The sequence below is a fragment of the Ranitomeya imitator genome, chromosome 6, assembly GCF_032444005.1.
Source record: "Ranitomeya imitator isolate aRanImi1 chromosome 6, aRanImi1.pri, whole genome shotgun sequence".
NCBI classification, from domain to species: domain Eukaryota; kingdom Metazoa; phylum Chordata; class Amphibia; order Anura; family Dendrobatidae; genus Ranitomeya; species Ranitomeya imitator.
Genome location: NC_091287.1, coordinates 384,981,330 through 384,996,642, shown reverse-complemented (window position 1 = coordinate 384,996,642; position 15,313 = coordinate 384,981,330). Strand labels below are relative to the sequence as shown.

The 15,313-nt window shown below is 42.5% G+C and overlaps 1 protein-coding gene across 1 annotated transcript in view; it reads right to left on the bottom strand.

Annotated features, from left to right (window-relative positions):
* The window catches only part of LAMA1 (laminin subunit alpha 1), a 219,718-nt gene that overhangs the window by 119,772 nt on the left and 84,633 nt on the right, over positions 1-15,313 (bottom strand). The window contains exons 11-20 of the mRNA XM_069731077.1: positions 13,406-13,546; positions 12,785-12,958; positions 12,005-12,106; positions 9,190-9,401; positions 8,388-8,499; positions 3,456-3,566; positions 3,068-3,195; positions 2,761-2,847; positions 2,134-2,345; positions 20-126 (exon numbers count right to left, since the gene is read on the bottom strand). Of these exons, the coding sequence (XP_069587178.1) occupies positions 20-126; positions 2,134-2,345; positions 2,761-2,847; positions 3,068-3,195; positions 3,456-3,566; positions 8,388-8,499; positions 9,190-9,401; positions 12,005-12,106; positions 12,785-12,958; positions 13,406-13,546 (1,386 nt within the window). The remainder of the gene's footprint in view (positions 1-19; positions 127-2,133; positions 2,346-2,760; positions 2,848-3,067; positions 3,196-3,455; positions 3,567-8,387; positions 8,500-9,189; positions 9,402-12,004; positions 12,107-12,784; positions 12,959-13,405; positions 13,547-15,313) is intronic.

The window sequence follows — 15,313 nt, the reverse complement described above, 5'->3', positions numbered from 1 at the left end:
AAAAAAAATGGTCTCTTACCTCACACTGATCACATTGCTTCCCAAATACATTTGGTTTGCACGCACACAAGCCAGTTTCATGATGGCAAACTGCAGAGATGGAGCTATTTGGGTGGCATCCGCATGCTTGAAACAAAACATGTAATCATTATAGAATGCATTATATATGCGTGTGACTGGCATATTTGTGGCATGTGTCTAGTATGGTACTGGCATATTTGTGACATATATCTAGTGTGTGACTGGCATATTCATGGCATGTATCGTGTGTGACTGACATATTTGTGGCATATGTCTAGTGACTGGTACGCTTGTGACATCTGTCTAGAGCGTGACAGGTTTGTTTGGAGTAAGTGTCTAGCGTGCGAGTGGCATGCTTGTGTCATGTGTCTAGTGTGTTACTGGCATATAAGTGGCTTGTGTCTAGTGCGTGAGTGGCGTCTAAGTGGCACATGTCTACTTCATGACTGCTTCTTTTTTATGTGTCGTCTGTCTTCCGTGATTACGTCTATGTGGCATGTGTTTAGTGCATGACTACGTCTATGTGGCATTTGGCTAGTGTTAGAGTTGTGTTTATGAGGCATGTGTTTAGAGCATGGCTGACATGTATGTGAAATGTGTATAATGCATGTCTCACAACTGTATGGCATGCATCTATCGCATGATTAGCATCTATGTGGAATGTGTCTAGTGTGTGACTGGCATGTAAGTGGCTTGTGTCCAGTATGTGACTGGCATACTTGTGGCATATGACTAGTATGTGACTGGCATGTAAGTGGATGTGACTGGCATGATTGTGGCATGTGTCTAGTGTGTGACTGGCATGATTGTGGCATGTGTCTAGTGTGTGACTGGCATGTAAGTGGCTTGTGTCTAGTATGTGACTGGCATACTTGTGGCATATGACTAGTGTGTGACTGGCATATAAGTGGCTTGTGTCTCGTATGTGACTGGCATGATTGTGGCATGTGTCTAGTGTGTGACTGATATGCAAGTGGCTTGTGTCTAGTATGTGACTGGCATACTTGTGGCATATGACTAGTATGTGACTGGCATATAAGTGGCTTGTGTCTAGTAGGTGACTGGCATGCTTGTGGCATATGTCTAATGTGTAACTGGCATGTGTCTAGTGGGTGACTGACATGTAAGTGGCTTGTGTCTAGAGAGTGACTGGCATACTTGTGGCATATGACTAGTGTGTGACTGGTATATAAGTGGCTTGTGTCTAGTATGTGTCTGGCATGCTTGTGGCATATGTCTAATGCATGACTGGCATGTGCCTAGTGTGCAAATGGCATGTAGGTGGCTTTTGTCTGGTATGTGACTGGCATGTAAGTGGCTTGTGTGTAGTGCGTGAGTGGTATCTAAGTGGCACTTGTCTATTTCGTGTCTACTTCCCTTCAATGTGGTGTCTGTCTTGCGTGATTAAGTCTACGTGGCATGTTTTTAGTCCATGGTTATGTCTATGTGGGATGTTTTTAGTGCATGGCTACGTCTATCGGACATTTGACTAGTGTTCGAGTTGTGTTTTTGTGGCATGTGTTTAGGGCATGACTGACATGTATGTAGAATGTGTATAATGCATGTCTCATATGCCACTTACATGTCAGTCACACACTAGACAAATTCCACATAGACACTAGTAATGCACTAGACTCATGCCACTTACCGTACATGTCAGTCACACACTAGACACATTCCTCATAGACACTAGTCATGCACATGTGTCTATGTGGTATGTTTCGATTGCGTGACTTATATGGCTTGTGCTTAGAGCTTCACTCGCAACTAGAAAGCATTTATCTAGTTCATAACATGTATCTAGTGTGTGACTTGCGTTAATATTGCATGTGTCTATTGTGTGACTGCACCTATGTGACATATGCCTAGTGTGTGACTGGCATCTACTGTATGTGGCATTTTTAGTGCCATAAAAAGAGAGCAGTCCCTTTGTGGCTACGTAGTGCCATAACAGAGATAGGGGCTCAAATACATTTCTTGGATAGAAGCCCCAAGTTGTCACTGTCTTCCCCTGACTAATAAGAACAGAGTTTTATGACCCAAAGCTTCTGACCATGAATACAAAGCTTATTTTTAATCATATGTTTGCAGATGGGTTCTAGAATTACCTACCAGTGCAATTCTTTGCCAAAATGGCATCACCATAAAAACCATCTTCACATCGTTCACAATGGCGCCCTGCTGTATTACCAATGCATCTAAGACATTCTCCGGTCAATGAATCGCAATGTCCATCTACAAATGGGTCAATATTGCCGTTACAGTCACAAGGGACACAGGATCCTCCAGGCACTAATGGGTTTCCAAAGTAGCCATTTGCACACCTAGAATAAATACAGCGTTCATCAGACCTGATCAGATTGACAACTGATCCTGCAAAAAGACAGCAGATCTGCCAATGACCTACAGATCAATATAGACTGTCTATAGCTACATCATTCAGCCTGCAAAACATATAAAATATTAAAAGCGTCTGACATAGCACACGTGATGTCATAGGACTGATTAGAAATGAGCACTGCTCTCATGATTTGCTCAAAAACAATAAAAAGCTATTAGCCATGACATTAGAGTAGTGGTCACAGGGCCATGACACCAACAAGGCAGGCACTGCTATTTTCTTTTACAAAAAAGTTTCTCTTTAATTATTAAAAAACATTGACACACTGACATTGTTAAAAAGACAAAACAGCAACAAAAAAGTAGGAACAAAGTTCTAACAATACTAAAAATACATACTTCTCGCATTGGGTCCCTGTATAACCAGGTGCACACTGGTCACAAATAATTTCTTCATCATTGGACAGATAACAAGTTGGGCTGAAACTGCAATAATGGGAAATATTGATTATTAAAAATAAAAAAAACAAGCAAAGCATAGTTTTCTCTCCGCTCTAAGCCATAATACATACAGTCACAGGTGTTCAGTAATGCCTGTTGCTATTGGTGGCCTAAGACTACCCTAACGGATGAGACAAGTCTATGACTTTATGAAGAGAGTAAGGTAAATAAAATCTGGCAATAAAAAGAAAACTACATTTCTCACTTATTAGAGGAGATGGTCAAAGGACAGGAACAAGGCTGGCAGTCATTGGGGGTGCCATCAGCGGGGGTCCCATAGAAGCCTGGCAGGCACTGGTCACAGTGAGGACCTGTAGTGTTGTGCTGACAGCCCTGGAGAATATCAATTTTGAGATAGTATTAAAATTGCAGTAAAACAAGCTTTTTCGTTAAAAAAGGTCATTACAGTTAGAATGTGAACATAAATCCGTAAGAAATACACCAGAAGGTCACATTGTTTGCGATCTGTGCAGTGTCTGGTGTATAGTTATCTGCTGACCCCTACACCGTGTCAGCAAATAACAGCGGCACAGACACAGAGAAGAGGTCACATCGTCTGGTTACAGGCAATGAAGTGTTTATATCTTACTTACATAACACGCGCCATGGATGTCGCATTCAGTTGCATGGCCGTTACACTCACAAGGCTGACAAATGCCACCAAAAAGGGTCCCTCCAACTCTGTAGTATCCCGGGATACAAGACTAGAAAACAGATTGACCATAACACTGTTATTTCTGGTGCACCATACTACACTTTACTAGACTATGACAATGTAAAAGGGGTGGATCACAGAAGAGTAATGGAGGCTCGCTAGCTTGGTTTTTCATTTCTTGTGGAAAGCTTATTAAAAAACGGTCAAGATTTTTTTTCTTACTGACAATGGAAATCCATAATAAATCATTCAGATTTTAAAGGGAATCTGTCACCTCATGTTTAGCATATAAGCTGCGGCTACCGCCATTAGGGGCTTATCTACAGCTTTCTGTAATGCTGTAGATAAGCCCCTGATGTAACCTGAAAGATAAGAAAAACAAGTTATATTATACTCACCCAGGGGCGGTCCGGGTCCGATGGGCATCTGAGGTCCGGGTCCAGCGCCTCCCATCTTCATATGATGTTGCCATCCTCCTTGCTTCGTGTTGTGGCTCCGGCGCAGAAGTACTGATTTGCCCTTTTGAGTGCAGAGCAAATTACTGTAGTGCACAGGTACGTGGAAGCTCAGAGAGGCCCAGCGCCTGCGCACTGCAGTACTTTGCTCTGCCCTCAACGCGGCAGATCAGTACACCTGTGCAGGAGCCGTGACAGAAGCAAGGAAGAGGACGTCATCGCATGAAGATAGGAGGTGCTGGACCTGCTACGTCCATCGGACCGCACCGCACCGCCCCTGGGTGAGTAGAATCTAACTTGTTTTTCTTTTCTTTCAGGTTACCTCAGAGGCTTATCTACAGCATTACAGAATGCTGTAGATAAGCCCCTAATGGTGGTGGCCGCAGCATATATGCGAAAAATTAGGTGACAGATTCCCTTTAAGTGATATATGTCTGCAGCAGAAAATGTGCATTTCTAAACATTAAAGAGGTTGTCCACTACTTTTATATTGATGATCTATCCTTAGGATAGGTCATTAATGTCTGAACGTCCCTGGTCCTACACCTGGTACCCCTGCCAATCTGCTGTTATAGGTGTCACAGCTGCCGGCCGGCAGTGCTCACTTGCCAAGCCGCTCCGTCTTCTGGTAGTGGCAGGGACTTGGTACTACACATCTGCCTCCAAATCAAATCAATAGGAGGCAGATGTGCAATACCCTGCGGCAGCCAGTCTGTACATCTGACCGGCGGCCACTGCCACTGATAACAGCTGATCGGCGAGGGTGCCAGATGTCGGACCCCGATCAATCAGACATAGGTCATCAATGTAAAAATAAAGGACGCCTCTTTAACTTCATAAACTGAACTGCTAAATGATGATAGTTACATGTCTACAATTTTTTGACAGTTTGAAAAAATTCATGAATGCATCAAATTTTTTTTACAGACGAGATAAAAGAGTCCCATTTTTAAGGACTGCCCAGGAGTTTGTAAACCCTGCAACAAACCAATAACTAAAAATTAGTTTTTATATTCTCATTGACTAAACTTGTGTAATACAAATAAAAAATTAATAAATCTCATATAATTAATATGACATATAATTGGAGGTTAGAATCTAACCACCAGGTTTTTTCTACTCCATGTGAGAGCAGCAAGATATAGGGACAAAAACCTTGATTCCAGCTATGTATCTTTTACTGATTTGCTTACTATAACTTTGGAAAAAAATAATTTTGTTATCTATTGCAGATCTACCAGTTTTCTGAATGCTGCATATTACCCTGCCCACACCACTGATTGGCAGATTTCTGGGTACATTGTGCATTGCCAGGAAGCTCTCAATTATTGTTGATGGTGGGGTTGGACTATATGGCAGCAGGTTTACTAATCCCCTAGTGATAATCTCCTGCTGATAAAAAATAATTTTATAAAAACTACAGTTAGCATCCCAGTAAGAAATACATTGTTGTAATCAGGGTCTTTCTCTCTCTGTCTCTCTCTCTCTACATTATGCTACTCTAAGATTAGGAGGCAAAAACCTGGTGACAGATTGCCTTAAGTTAATGCCTAGGTTTTTATGTAAATTAAGCATCTTAGAATCTAAACTGCTACATTTTACCCACAATAATACATTGAAGAAATCTATCTAGAGAGTTACCTAGGATTATGTAATTATAACAAATTTACATTAATAGAGATGGGCGAACACGAATGGTAAAGTTCATGGACCCCGAACACGGACTTTTCACGGAAGTCCGTGTTATTGTTTGGGTTTGGCAGACCCATCAAAGCTTGTTGAAAGGCTGCAATGCAGCAAATCTACAAGTGGAGCGCCTCCAGACACAGGGCCACGAGCCTTCGATACCGGGCCTCTCAGTCTCTGAATTGGGGTCGTCACGGTGGCTAGACCCGGTCCGTGACCCTGCTAAGGGGCGCCCAATGAAAGGTGATGGTGTGATGCAGAACGCGAGGAATAACAAGGACACAGGGTTGCAGTCTCTTTACCTCTTTACTGAAGGCTTTGGGATCCACAATCCAGAGCACTGCTAACAGGTCTATCTGAGACCGGCCGGTCCGAAGGCACATCCAGAGTTTCCTTCGCAGGTGGAAATCAGTGCCTACCCACTAGCGCCTGTGTGTTGTAGTCCTTCCCTGCTGAGCACCACGGGATAGTCCTCACAACTGTTGTTCTTTCTCTCTCTCTTCGTCCCCCAGATTATATGGTTAGGACGCACCCGTATGACGGGTAGGCCTGGAGTTATTCTGGGACCCTAGAGATGCCCCTCTCCCACAGTTGCTCACTTGTCTGCTTAGGTGATTTAGGTGAGACAGCCAACCTATAATTAACTGTCCTGCCGTGTTGAAGTAATGCGTAAAGTCTCTTACTTTCTCGGTGCTCCGGCCACCGCTATGCGCCTCAGAAGGATGTTGCCTCGGTCTCACGGCACGACTCCTACTGGCTCTATCTCCTTTACACGGTGATACCGCTTCTCACTTCTCCACAATCAACTTCGCTTCGTGTCCTTTCTTAGAATACTGCCGCAAGGTAGTGCAGGCGCGGCTCCATAACAATCTGTTCTCTTTCTAGACCGCTGTCAGGATCCCACCCCTGACAGGTCCTCTCCCGAACTCTCCCAGGCTCTTTCTGTCTAACTTCCTGTCCAACCCCCAGTTTTACCAGAGTGTGAAGAGTGGCCTACTAGATAGAACCACTCCCCCTGGTGGCCGGAGTGTGAAGTGTCATGTGTGTTTGTGATACCTGATCAGAACTCCTTTAGTGCCATCAAACGTACCATCACTCCCCTTAGCGGCAGAGTGTCATACTGCAACGATCAGATCTCTGGGGCGCTGCACTAGCTTTTCCTTTGAGGGCACTTTTGGCCCGATCACAGCCATGTCACATTTTGGCATGGCTGTGATTGGCCAGTGCACTGTGTAAAAAAAAAAAAGACATCTAAATGATTTGGGGGTCAAGCTATTTTTGATAACAAGTGCAGTTAAAGCTTTATCTTGGCTGATTTATCAAAAATAGAGGAGCCCCCACGCCGTTTTGTTTTTAAGAATTCAAAAATCGGCGTGAGGTCCCTCCCATTTTTGATAACCAACCAAGCTTAAGCTGACAGGGAGGGTCTGGTATTCTCAGGCTGGGAAGGCCCATGGATATTTGGCCCTCCCCAGCCTAAAAGTAGCAGCCTGCAGTCAACCCAGAAAATGCGTGTCCATTAGATGTGCCAATTGTGGCGCTTTCCCTCAGCTGGGTATTAAAAATAAGGGGGACCGCAAGCCATTTTTTTTCTTTTATTTATTAGCTAAATATATGTTCAGTAAGCTACACACGTTCTGCACTAATTATACAGCTCTGGCAAAAATTAAGAGACCACCACATCAAAACCCTGTCATGGGCAGCCCAATCTCCAGACCTGAACCCCATTGAAAACCTCTGGAATGTAATCAAGAGGATGATGGATCGTCACAAGCCATCAAACAAAGAAGAACTGCTGAAATTTTTGCACCAGGAGCAGTGTGAAAGACTGGTGGAAAGCTGTGATTAAAAATCATGGTTATTCCACAAAATATTGATTTCTGAACTCTTCCTGAGTTAAAACATTAGTATTGTGGTTTCTAAATGATTATGAACTTGTTTTCTTTGCATTATTTGAGGTCTGAAAGCAGTGGGGTTTTTTTTTTTTTTTTAATTTTGACCATTTCTCCTTTTCAGAAAAAAAATTCAAAATTTATTGCTTGGAACTTTGGAGACATGTTGTCAGAAGTTTATAGAATAAATGAACAATTTACATTTTACTCAAAAATATACCTATAAAGAGAAAAATCAGACAAACTGAACATTTTTCAGTGGTCTCTTAATTTTTGCCAGAGCTGTATATCACACTGACATCTTTATTACTATGCACAGGTGCCAGCTGGTGAATACTCTGATCAGTGTCACCTGCTCTCACAAGACCAGACGTACAATCATAATAGTACTCATCAGCTGACGCCTGACCGACGGCGACCTTTTCACAGGCGGTCACAGCTGCTGACTCACACTTTGTGGGACATTGTGGGAACCGCAGCAAGTGACCAGCGGTAACATCAGTAAGATTACTGCCGATCAGAGTCGATATTTCCCGCACTGTCACGCAGATGATAGCATGAGAACCGCTGGAAGTTTGGGCCCTCTATTAATTTTAATTGGGTCCGGGTTAGGGATCAAGTTTGGGTACTGTTCTGCCACCTGAAACAAATGTTTTTATAAAGTTCATCAGGACCTGATGGGAACATCCACGGGTCCGCTCATCCCAAATTATTAGGCCTTTTTTTGGTTTAGGCTGGATGTAAAATATAATGTTTTGCATAACAAATGTAAACTCTTCAATATTAATAATAAGAATAAAGCACCCCATATTTTTCAACCATTTTTGCATCCATTACCTCACATGATGTGCCTGCATATCCAGGAGGACATTCACAATTTTCCACTTGTACTGCAGGCAAAAGGTCTATTACATTAGGGGTAGCTGTGTCCAAAGTTACTGAGCTTATTCTACAAACAGAAAGAGAGTGGTAAAACGTAGGAACTACAAGGATGAAAGTATAAAAGTGATAAATTCAGACAGGGGAACACAGCAAGATTTTTTTAAGACTTCAGTACATTTAATAATGTAATAATATTTGCAATGTTAATAAAAGCCCCATGGCAAAATGTTGAATGTAATTTGTGGTAACTTTGAGACATTAAAAGCAATCTGTAAGTAGGATCAACCCTCCTACCTTGATATCCACGATCCAACATCTTATTCCCAAGAAATTCACATTTTTCTTAATATGTAAATGAGCTGTTTAGATCTCACCAAGTGTCTGCCTCCAGAGATTATTTGAAATTAAATGAGGTGTTACCAGAGTGAGACATGTAAATCAGAACAATACACTGCCAGTGATTACATGTCTCACACTCCTGTCATTTAAAATAAACTCTGGAGGCAGATTCTCGGGGAGATCTATGTCTGGACCATAATTCTTAACAGTTAATTTACATATTATGAAAAATATGGATTACTCTAGAATAAGACATCAGATCGCAGATATCAAAGCATCATTTTATTCAGCTCGCATGACCTACATGCCATATAGACGGCTTAGGAGGGTTGATCCTATTGTCAGATTCCCTTTAATTGAAATCGTACACACTTTGTAATAAAACATTGTTTCAAATTACACATAACAGGCATATTACCTGCTGACTGAATTCTTGGCAGTGTGGTAACTCGCTCTTATCCAGAACCTATTTACATAAGCGAGAACAGTCATAAGCCTGTCCCTGTCCACAGGCTTCTTTGTATAGAAGTCTACGAAAGTCTCCGGAATGAGTTTCAGCTCAGCTGTGTATTCCTCATAAGGCTGCAGCAGTAAGCCATCAGACATTGTACCTATGGTAATTCCATTTCCCTATATGAAAGTATAATATACATCATCATCAAACTGGTAAATAGCTATACATTTTGCAGTTCCTATGTTTGCTATTATATGGCTTTGTTGCAGCTACAAGTTGCTTTAGTCCGTGAATGAAAAATTAAAAGCTTATTCACACGACAGTGTAGTATCTGCATTCAATGGACTGTGGGCCACTGGCACAGCCATGGGGAATGGGTGAGTGGCTGAGATTTGTTATCCACAGGGAGGTACACTACTGCGGAGTGCACAATGTATCCTCTATGGGGTAAAAGAAAAATGTGGGGGACATCAATGCCATCTAGGAAGAAAACTAAAGAAAAAAGAAAAAAAATGCAGAAACCTGTAGAGTTCTGGAAAAAAAGACAGCTGACAGCACATGAGAAAAAAAGATGCATGATCCAAGTCCACAGACCCAATTGGATGTAGTAACTCCAAAATAAAATATGGAACAACATCCAGTCCAGGTGAAAGATTGGAAAAAACTTTATTCCACCATCAAATATTGTTTCGACCAAATGGTCTTTATCAAGTAGAGTTTAGGTCTGGTTCCTATGGTCTTAGAAGTATCTTAGGAGAGGGTATACTCCACAAGGTGGAGCCAACATTTTTTACCCTATTCTCAAGCCTTCTAGTGCCAGTACGTATAACCACGGTCCTGTGTTCCCCAATACTATTAACAAGAAATATATCTGCTATACATTCATATGAATAATGTTCACATTCACATTGACATTCACACACCACCTCCTCACCTCACCCCCTATCAGTCGGAGTCCCGCAAGGTTCAATTCTAGGGCCCCTGCTCTTCTCCATTTACACTTTTGGCCTGGGACAGCTCATAGAATCTCACGGTTTTCAGTATCATCTCTATGCTGATGATACACAGATCTACATCTCTGGACCAGATATCACCACGCTACTAACCAGAATCCCTCAATGTCTATCTGCTATTTCATCCTTCTTCTCCACTAGGTTTCTAAAACTTAACATGGACAAAACAGAATTCATTGTCTTTCCTCATTCTCACGCGACCCCCCCAATGAACCTATCCATTACAGTAAACGGCTGCCCACTCTCCCCAGTCCCACAAGCTCGCTGTCTCGAGGTAATCCTCGACACTGATCTCTCCTTCAAACCGCGTGTCCAAGCCCTTTCCACTTCCTGCCGCCTTCAACTCAAAAAATATTTCATGGATCCATACATTCCTAAACCAAGAATCTGCAAAAACCCTAGTCCATGCCCTCATCATCTCTACTACTACTGTAACCTCCTTCTCTGTGGCCTCCCCTCGAACACTCTCACACCCCTCCAATCTATTCTAAACTCAGCTGCCCGACTAATCCACCTGTCTCCCCGCTATTCCCCGGCCTCTCCCCTCTGTCAATCCCTTCACTGGCTCCCCATTACCCAGAGACTCCAGTACAAAAGCCTAACCATGACATACAAAGCCATCCACAACCTATCTCCTCCATACATCTGTGACCTCATCTCCCGATACTTTCCTGCACGCAACCTCCGATCCTCACAAGATCTTCTCTACTCCCTTCTTATCTCCTCTTCCCACAATCGCATACAAGATTTCTCTTGCGCATCACCCCTACTCTGGAACTCTCTACCACAACATATTAGACTTTTACATACCATTGAAAACTTCAAAAAGAACCTGAAGACCTACTTCTTCCGACAAGCCTACACCCTGCAGTAACCACCGATCGACCAAACCACTGCACGACCAGCTCTATCCTCACCTACTGTATCCTCACCCATCCCTTGTAGATTGTGAGCCCTCGCGGGCAGGGTCCTCTCTCCTCCTCTACCAGTTGCGACTTGTATTGTTCAAGATTATTGTACCTGTTTTTATTATGTATACCCCTCCTCACATGTAAAGCGCCATGGAATAAATGGCGCTATAATAATGAATAATAATAATAATAATGTTTAACTCCTCACAACTTCTGACATACAAAAACAGCGGATGTCAAAAGAAGTGGATATATGTTTGACACCAGGGCTCCCCAACTCATGGTCCCAAGAGGAGCTCCATTGTCAGACACCTTTGGTCTTACTTGATTTTTTTGGAAGAGCCACTTCCCCGTATTAAAAACTCCATTAATAGTACCAGAAGATTGGCACCAAAGAACAAAAGTATTGACAGGGTGTTTAAAAAAACAGAAGTGTGCCCCATTATAAACTGTGCCAGCAGAGTTAACTGTCATAAACAACGCAAGCCTAATGCACCATCATTAACAACGCTAGCAGAGAACACCATCATATACAGTGCCAAAAAATACACCATCATTATCCGTGTTAGTGTACTGGAACATGATAAAGATTCCGGCAGAGCGCACCATCATAACCTGTGCCAGCAGAGTCCACCATGATAAACAATGCCAGCACAGTGCACCATCATTTAATACCTATGGGTGGTCGGCAAGAACTTAAATCATAAATAGTAACATTTCGGTGGGAGAGTGGATCCTATGTATAAAACCTAAAAAAAAAGTATTCATGTTGCCATTCGTTACAAATTACATTCCACCTTTCATTTTCCTAGAGTTCTAAGAGGTGATCTGATTGAAAGCAGCTGAATAGATTACCTGAATAACAGCATCAACATTAGAGATGATCTCTCCATCTGAACTCTCAACTGGAACATCATAAGATACTGTGTACCTCATGGATCCCCCATAAGATGTTAACTGTAATCATAAAATAATACAGAATGGTAAAACCAGGAAAAAAAAGATATTTACACATTAAAAATCAGAGTTCTTTATATTGTATTACCTATTTATACTTTCTTTATTCTATTTTCTGTACGTGATTATAGGGTTTACAATGTTGCCAGAGCTGCTCCTAACTGCATGAGGCAACTACACCGACATAGCAAACTGCATGTTGTGATGTTCACTGTCTTTTATCAGAGAATGTTCTAGGCATGCTCTGTGATGTGCGCAGAGGTTGCTGTGCAGGGAGGGAGAGGAAATAAGTTTTGACCATTGTCTGCTGTGAATTTTTCAATGATGTGTAATCTGTGTATAGGTGACACCTTGGTAAGAAGGGTAATGGGATGACTACTGAATGGTAATAGAGAACAGAAATCCAATCAATTATGAGGTTCAGTGGTCAGAGGGAAAAATTGAAGGTTTCAAAAATTTTATTTAAACATTAGGTCATTTTTTTGCCAATACATTCCCTTGAAGCTGATTTGTGATCTATAGGACAATAACTCCACATGAAATGGAAGTGTCCTACTAAGTGGAATACGCTCAGGGTAGCTTGGTGTGATTGGATAAGAGTTGTTTTGGGGCTGCATGTAATCATTGACTAGATTTAGAAAGAGTGAAGAGCTTTTCTTCATCTAAAGAGGAACATACCTTATTTCCAAGGTAAATATGTGGCGCCTCCCAATAATATATGGATTGTAATGTCTTCCGAGCTTCTGTATTGTTGATGCTTATTTGGTGAGGGCCATCAAAATGGTCTTGCTGAGGCTGAATCCTTTCTGATTCGTGTAAATCACTGACATGCCAGCCCCTTATATCAGAAAGCTGCAGCAAGAAAACAGAAAAGATACAAATGCTGCCGCATTTCAGAGAAAACAGTTTGAAAGGTTTTATAGGAAAAGACCTGTTAATCAACTTTGTTTTATTTCTATTACAGTGTTATGGAAAGTAGGGGAAGCAGTACAGCGCTGGACCCCCTTCCAACGTGACTGGCCTGCAATCTTCCAATGCGCCACATACATATACTCTACTCACATGAAAAAATATGAAGCCAAACATATTGCTTGGACGGCATCACAGTTATCTATTATCTAAATTAGAAAAAGTCATTTTGTGCTGTTCCAAAAAAGTTTATATTAAAGTCATATAGAGAAAAAAGCCCCATTGGTTTCAATAAACAGAAGAGCAAATGACTATTCAATAGTATTTAGCCATTGATATCTCTAGTAATACTCTCCCATTGCAGGAGATTAATGTAAGCTGCTCCTATACCTGGGTAGTATGCCAAAAGAGTTCATCGCAGACACCTGAAACGCCAAAACAGAAGCATTCAGTACATCCTTCTGGGTTCTGTGCCTGTAAGTTGTAGTAGCCAGCTTTACACCGATCACAGTTTTCCCCTTCCACGTGATCCTGAAAAAATGAGATCAATAATACCGTAATTGATATTAATACCACTGCTCATCCTAATCTGGACAATTATGTCATGTCTCATTCATTTAAGAAAATATCTAAAAAACGGAATGAATGACAGCCATGGGCATAATGATAGTGGTCGCAGAGTTCACCAACAGGCTCGTATGGGTGAGTGCCCGCCGAAGCCAGCACAAACTTTGACTGGATATGCGTCCTCAGACACACATTCAGTTGAAGTGTATTACAACTCTGAGACCCACCGAGTCTGTGCGCTGAAATACATGCTGCCAGCCAATCAGAGGCCAGCAGCTAACGCTGGCATGCACGTGACTGGGGGCACATGGCAGTGACATCATGCGCTCCTGATGCTTGCTAAAGTCAGATGATGGCTTCAGAAGAGGATGCCATGTGGTGAGCGGGGAGGGGGCAGGGGAAGACATGTAACGCTATGTGCACAAGTAAAATGGTCCACTGCGGATTTTTCCGCAGCGGATTTCATAAATCCGCAGGGCAAAAACAATGCGCTTTCCCTGTGGATTTATCGAGGATTAGAGACAGTTTTTGTGCGGATTCCACTGCGGTTTTACACCTGCGGATTCCTATTATGGAGCAGGTGTAAAATCACTGCGGATTCCGCACAAAGAATTGACATGCTGCGGAATGTAAACCGCTGCGTTTCTGCACGTTTTTTTTCCGCAGCATGGGCACAGCGTCTTCGGTTTCCCATAGGTTTACATTGTACTGTAAACTCATGGGAAACGGCTACGGACCCGCAGCTGCGGAAACACTGCAGTTCTGCAGCAAAATCCGCAGCATGTGCACAGAGCCTTAATCATTTAATTTTTTTCTATGCATTAAAGAACAGCAGCAGAATGGGGGACATATATACTAGGATGGGGCTCAGAATAAGGGACGTATATACCAGGATGGGGGATATGCAGTATATACCAGGATGGGGAACATATGTACAAAGATGGAGGGCATATACAGTGTATATACATTGCTCAAAAAATAAAGGGAACACTAATATCCCATATCCTAGATATCACTGAATGAAATATTCTAGTTGAAAATCTTTATTCATTACATAGTGGAATGTGTTGAGAATAATAAAACCTAAAAATTATCAATGTAAATCACAACTAATATCCCACGGAGGTCTGGAGTTGTAATGAGGCTCAAAATCAAAGTGGAAAATTAAGTTACAGGCTGATCCAACTTCAGTGGAAATGCCTTAAGACAAGAAAATGATGTTCAGTAGTGTGTGTGGCCTTCACATGCCGGTATGACCTCCCTACAACACCTGGGCATGCTCCTGATGAGGCGGCAGATGGTCTCCTGAGGGATCTCCTCCCAGACCTGGACTAAAGCATATGCCAACTCCTGGACAGTCTGTGGTGCAACATGACGTTGGTGGATGGTGCGAGACATGATGTCCCAGATTTTTTCAATCAGATTCAGGTCTGGGGAACTGGCGGGCCAGTCCATAGATTCAATGCCTTCATCTTGCAGGAACTGCTGACACACTCCAGCCACATGAGGTCTGGCATTGTCCTGCATTAGGAGGAACCCAGTGCCAACCGCACCAGCAAATGGTCTCACAAGGGGTCTGAGGATCTCATCTCGTACCTAATGGCAGTCAGGCTACCTCTGGCGAGCACATGGAGGGCTGTGCGGACCTCCAAAGAAATGCCACCCCACACCATTACTGAACCACTACCAAACCTGTCAAGCTGAAGGATGTTGCAGGCAGTAGATCGCTCT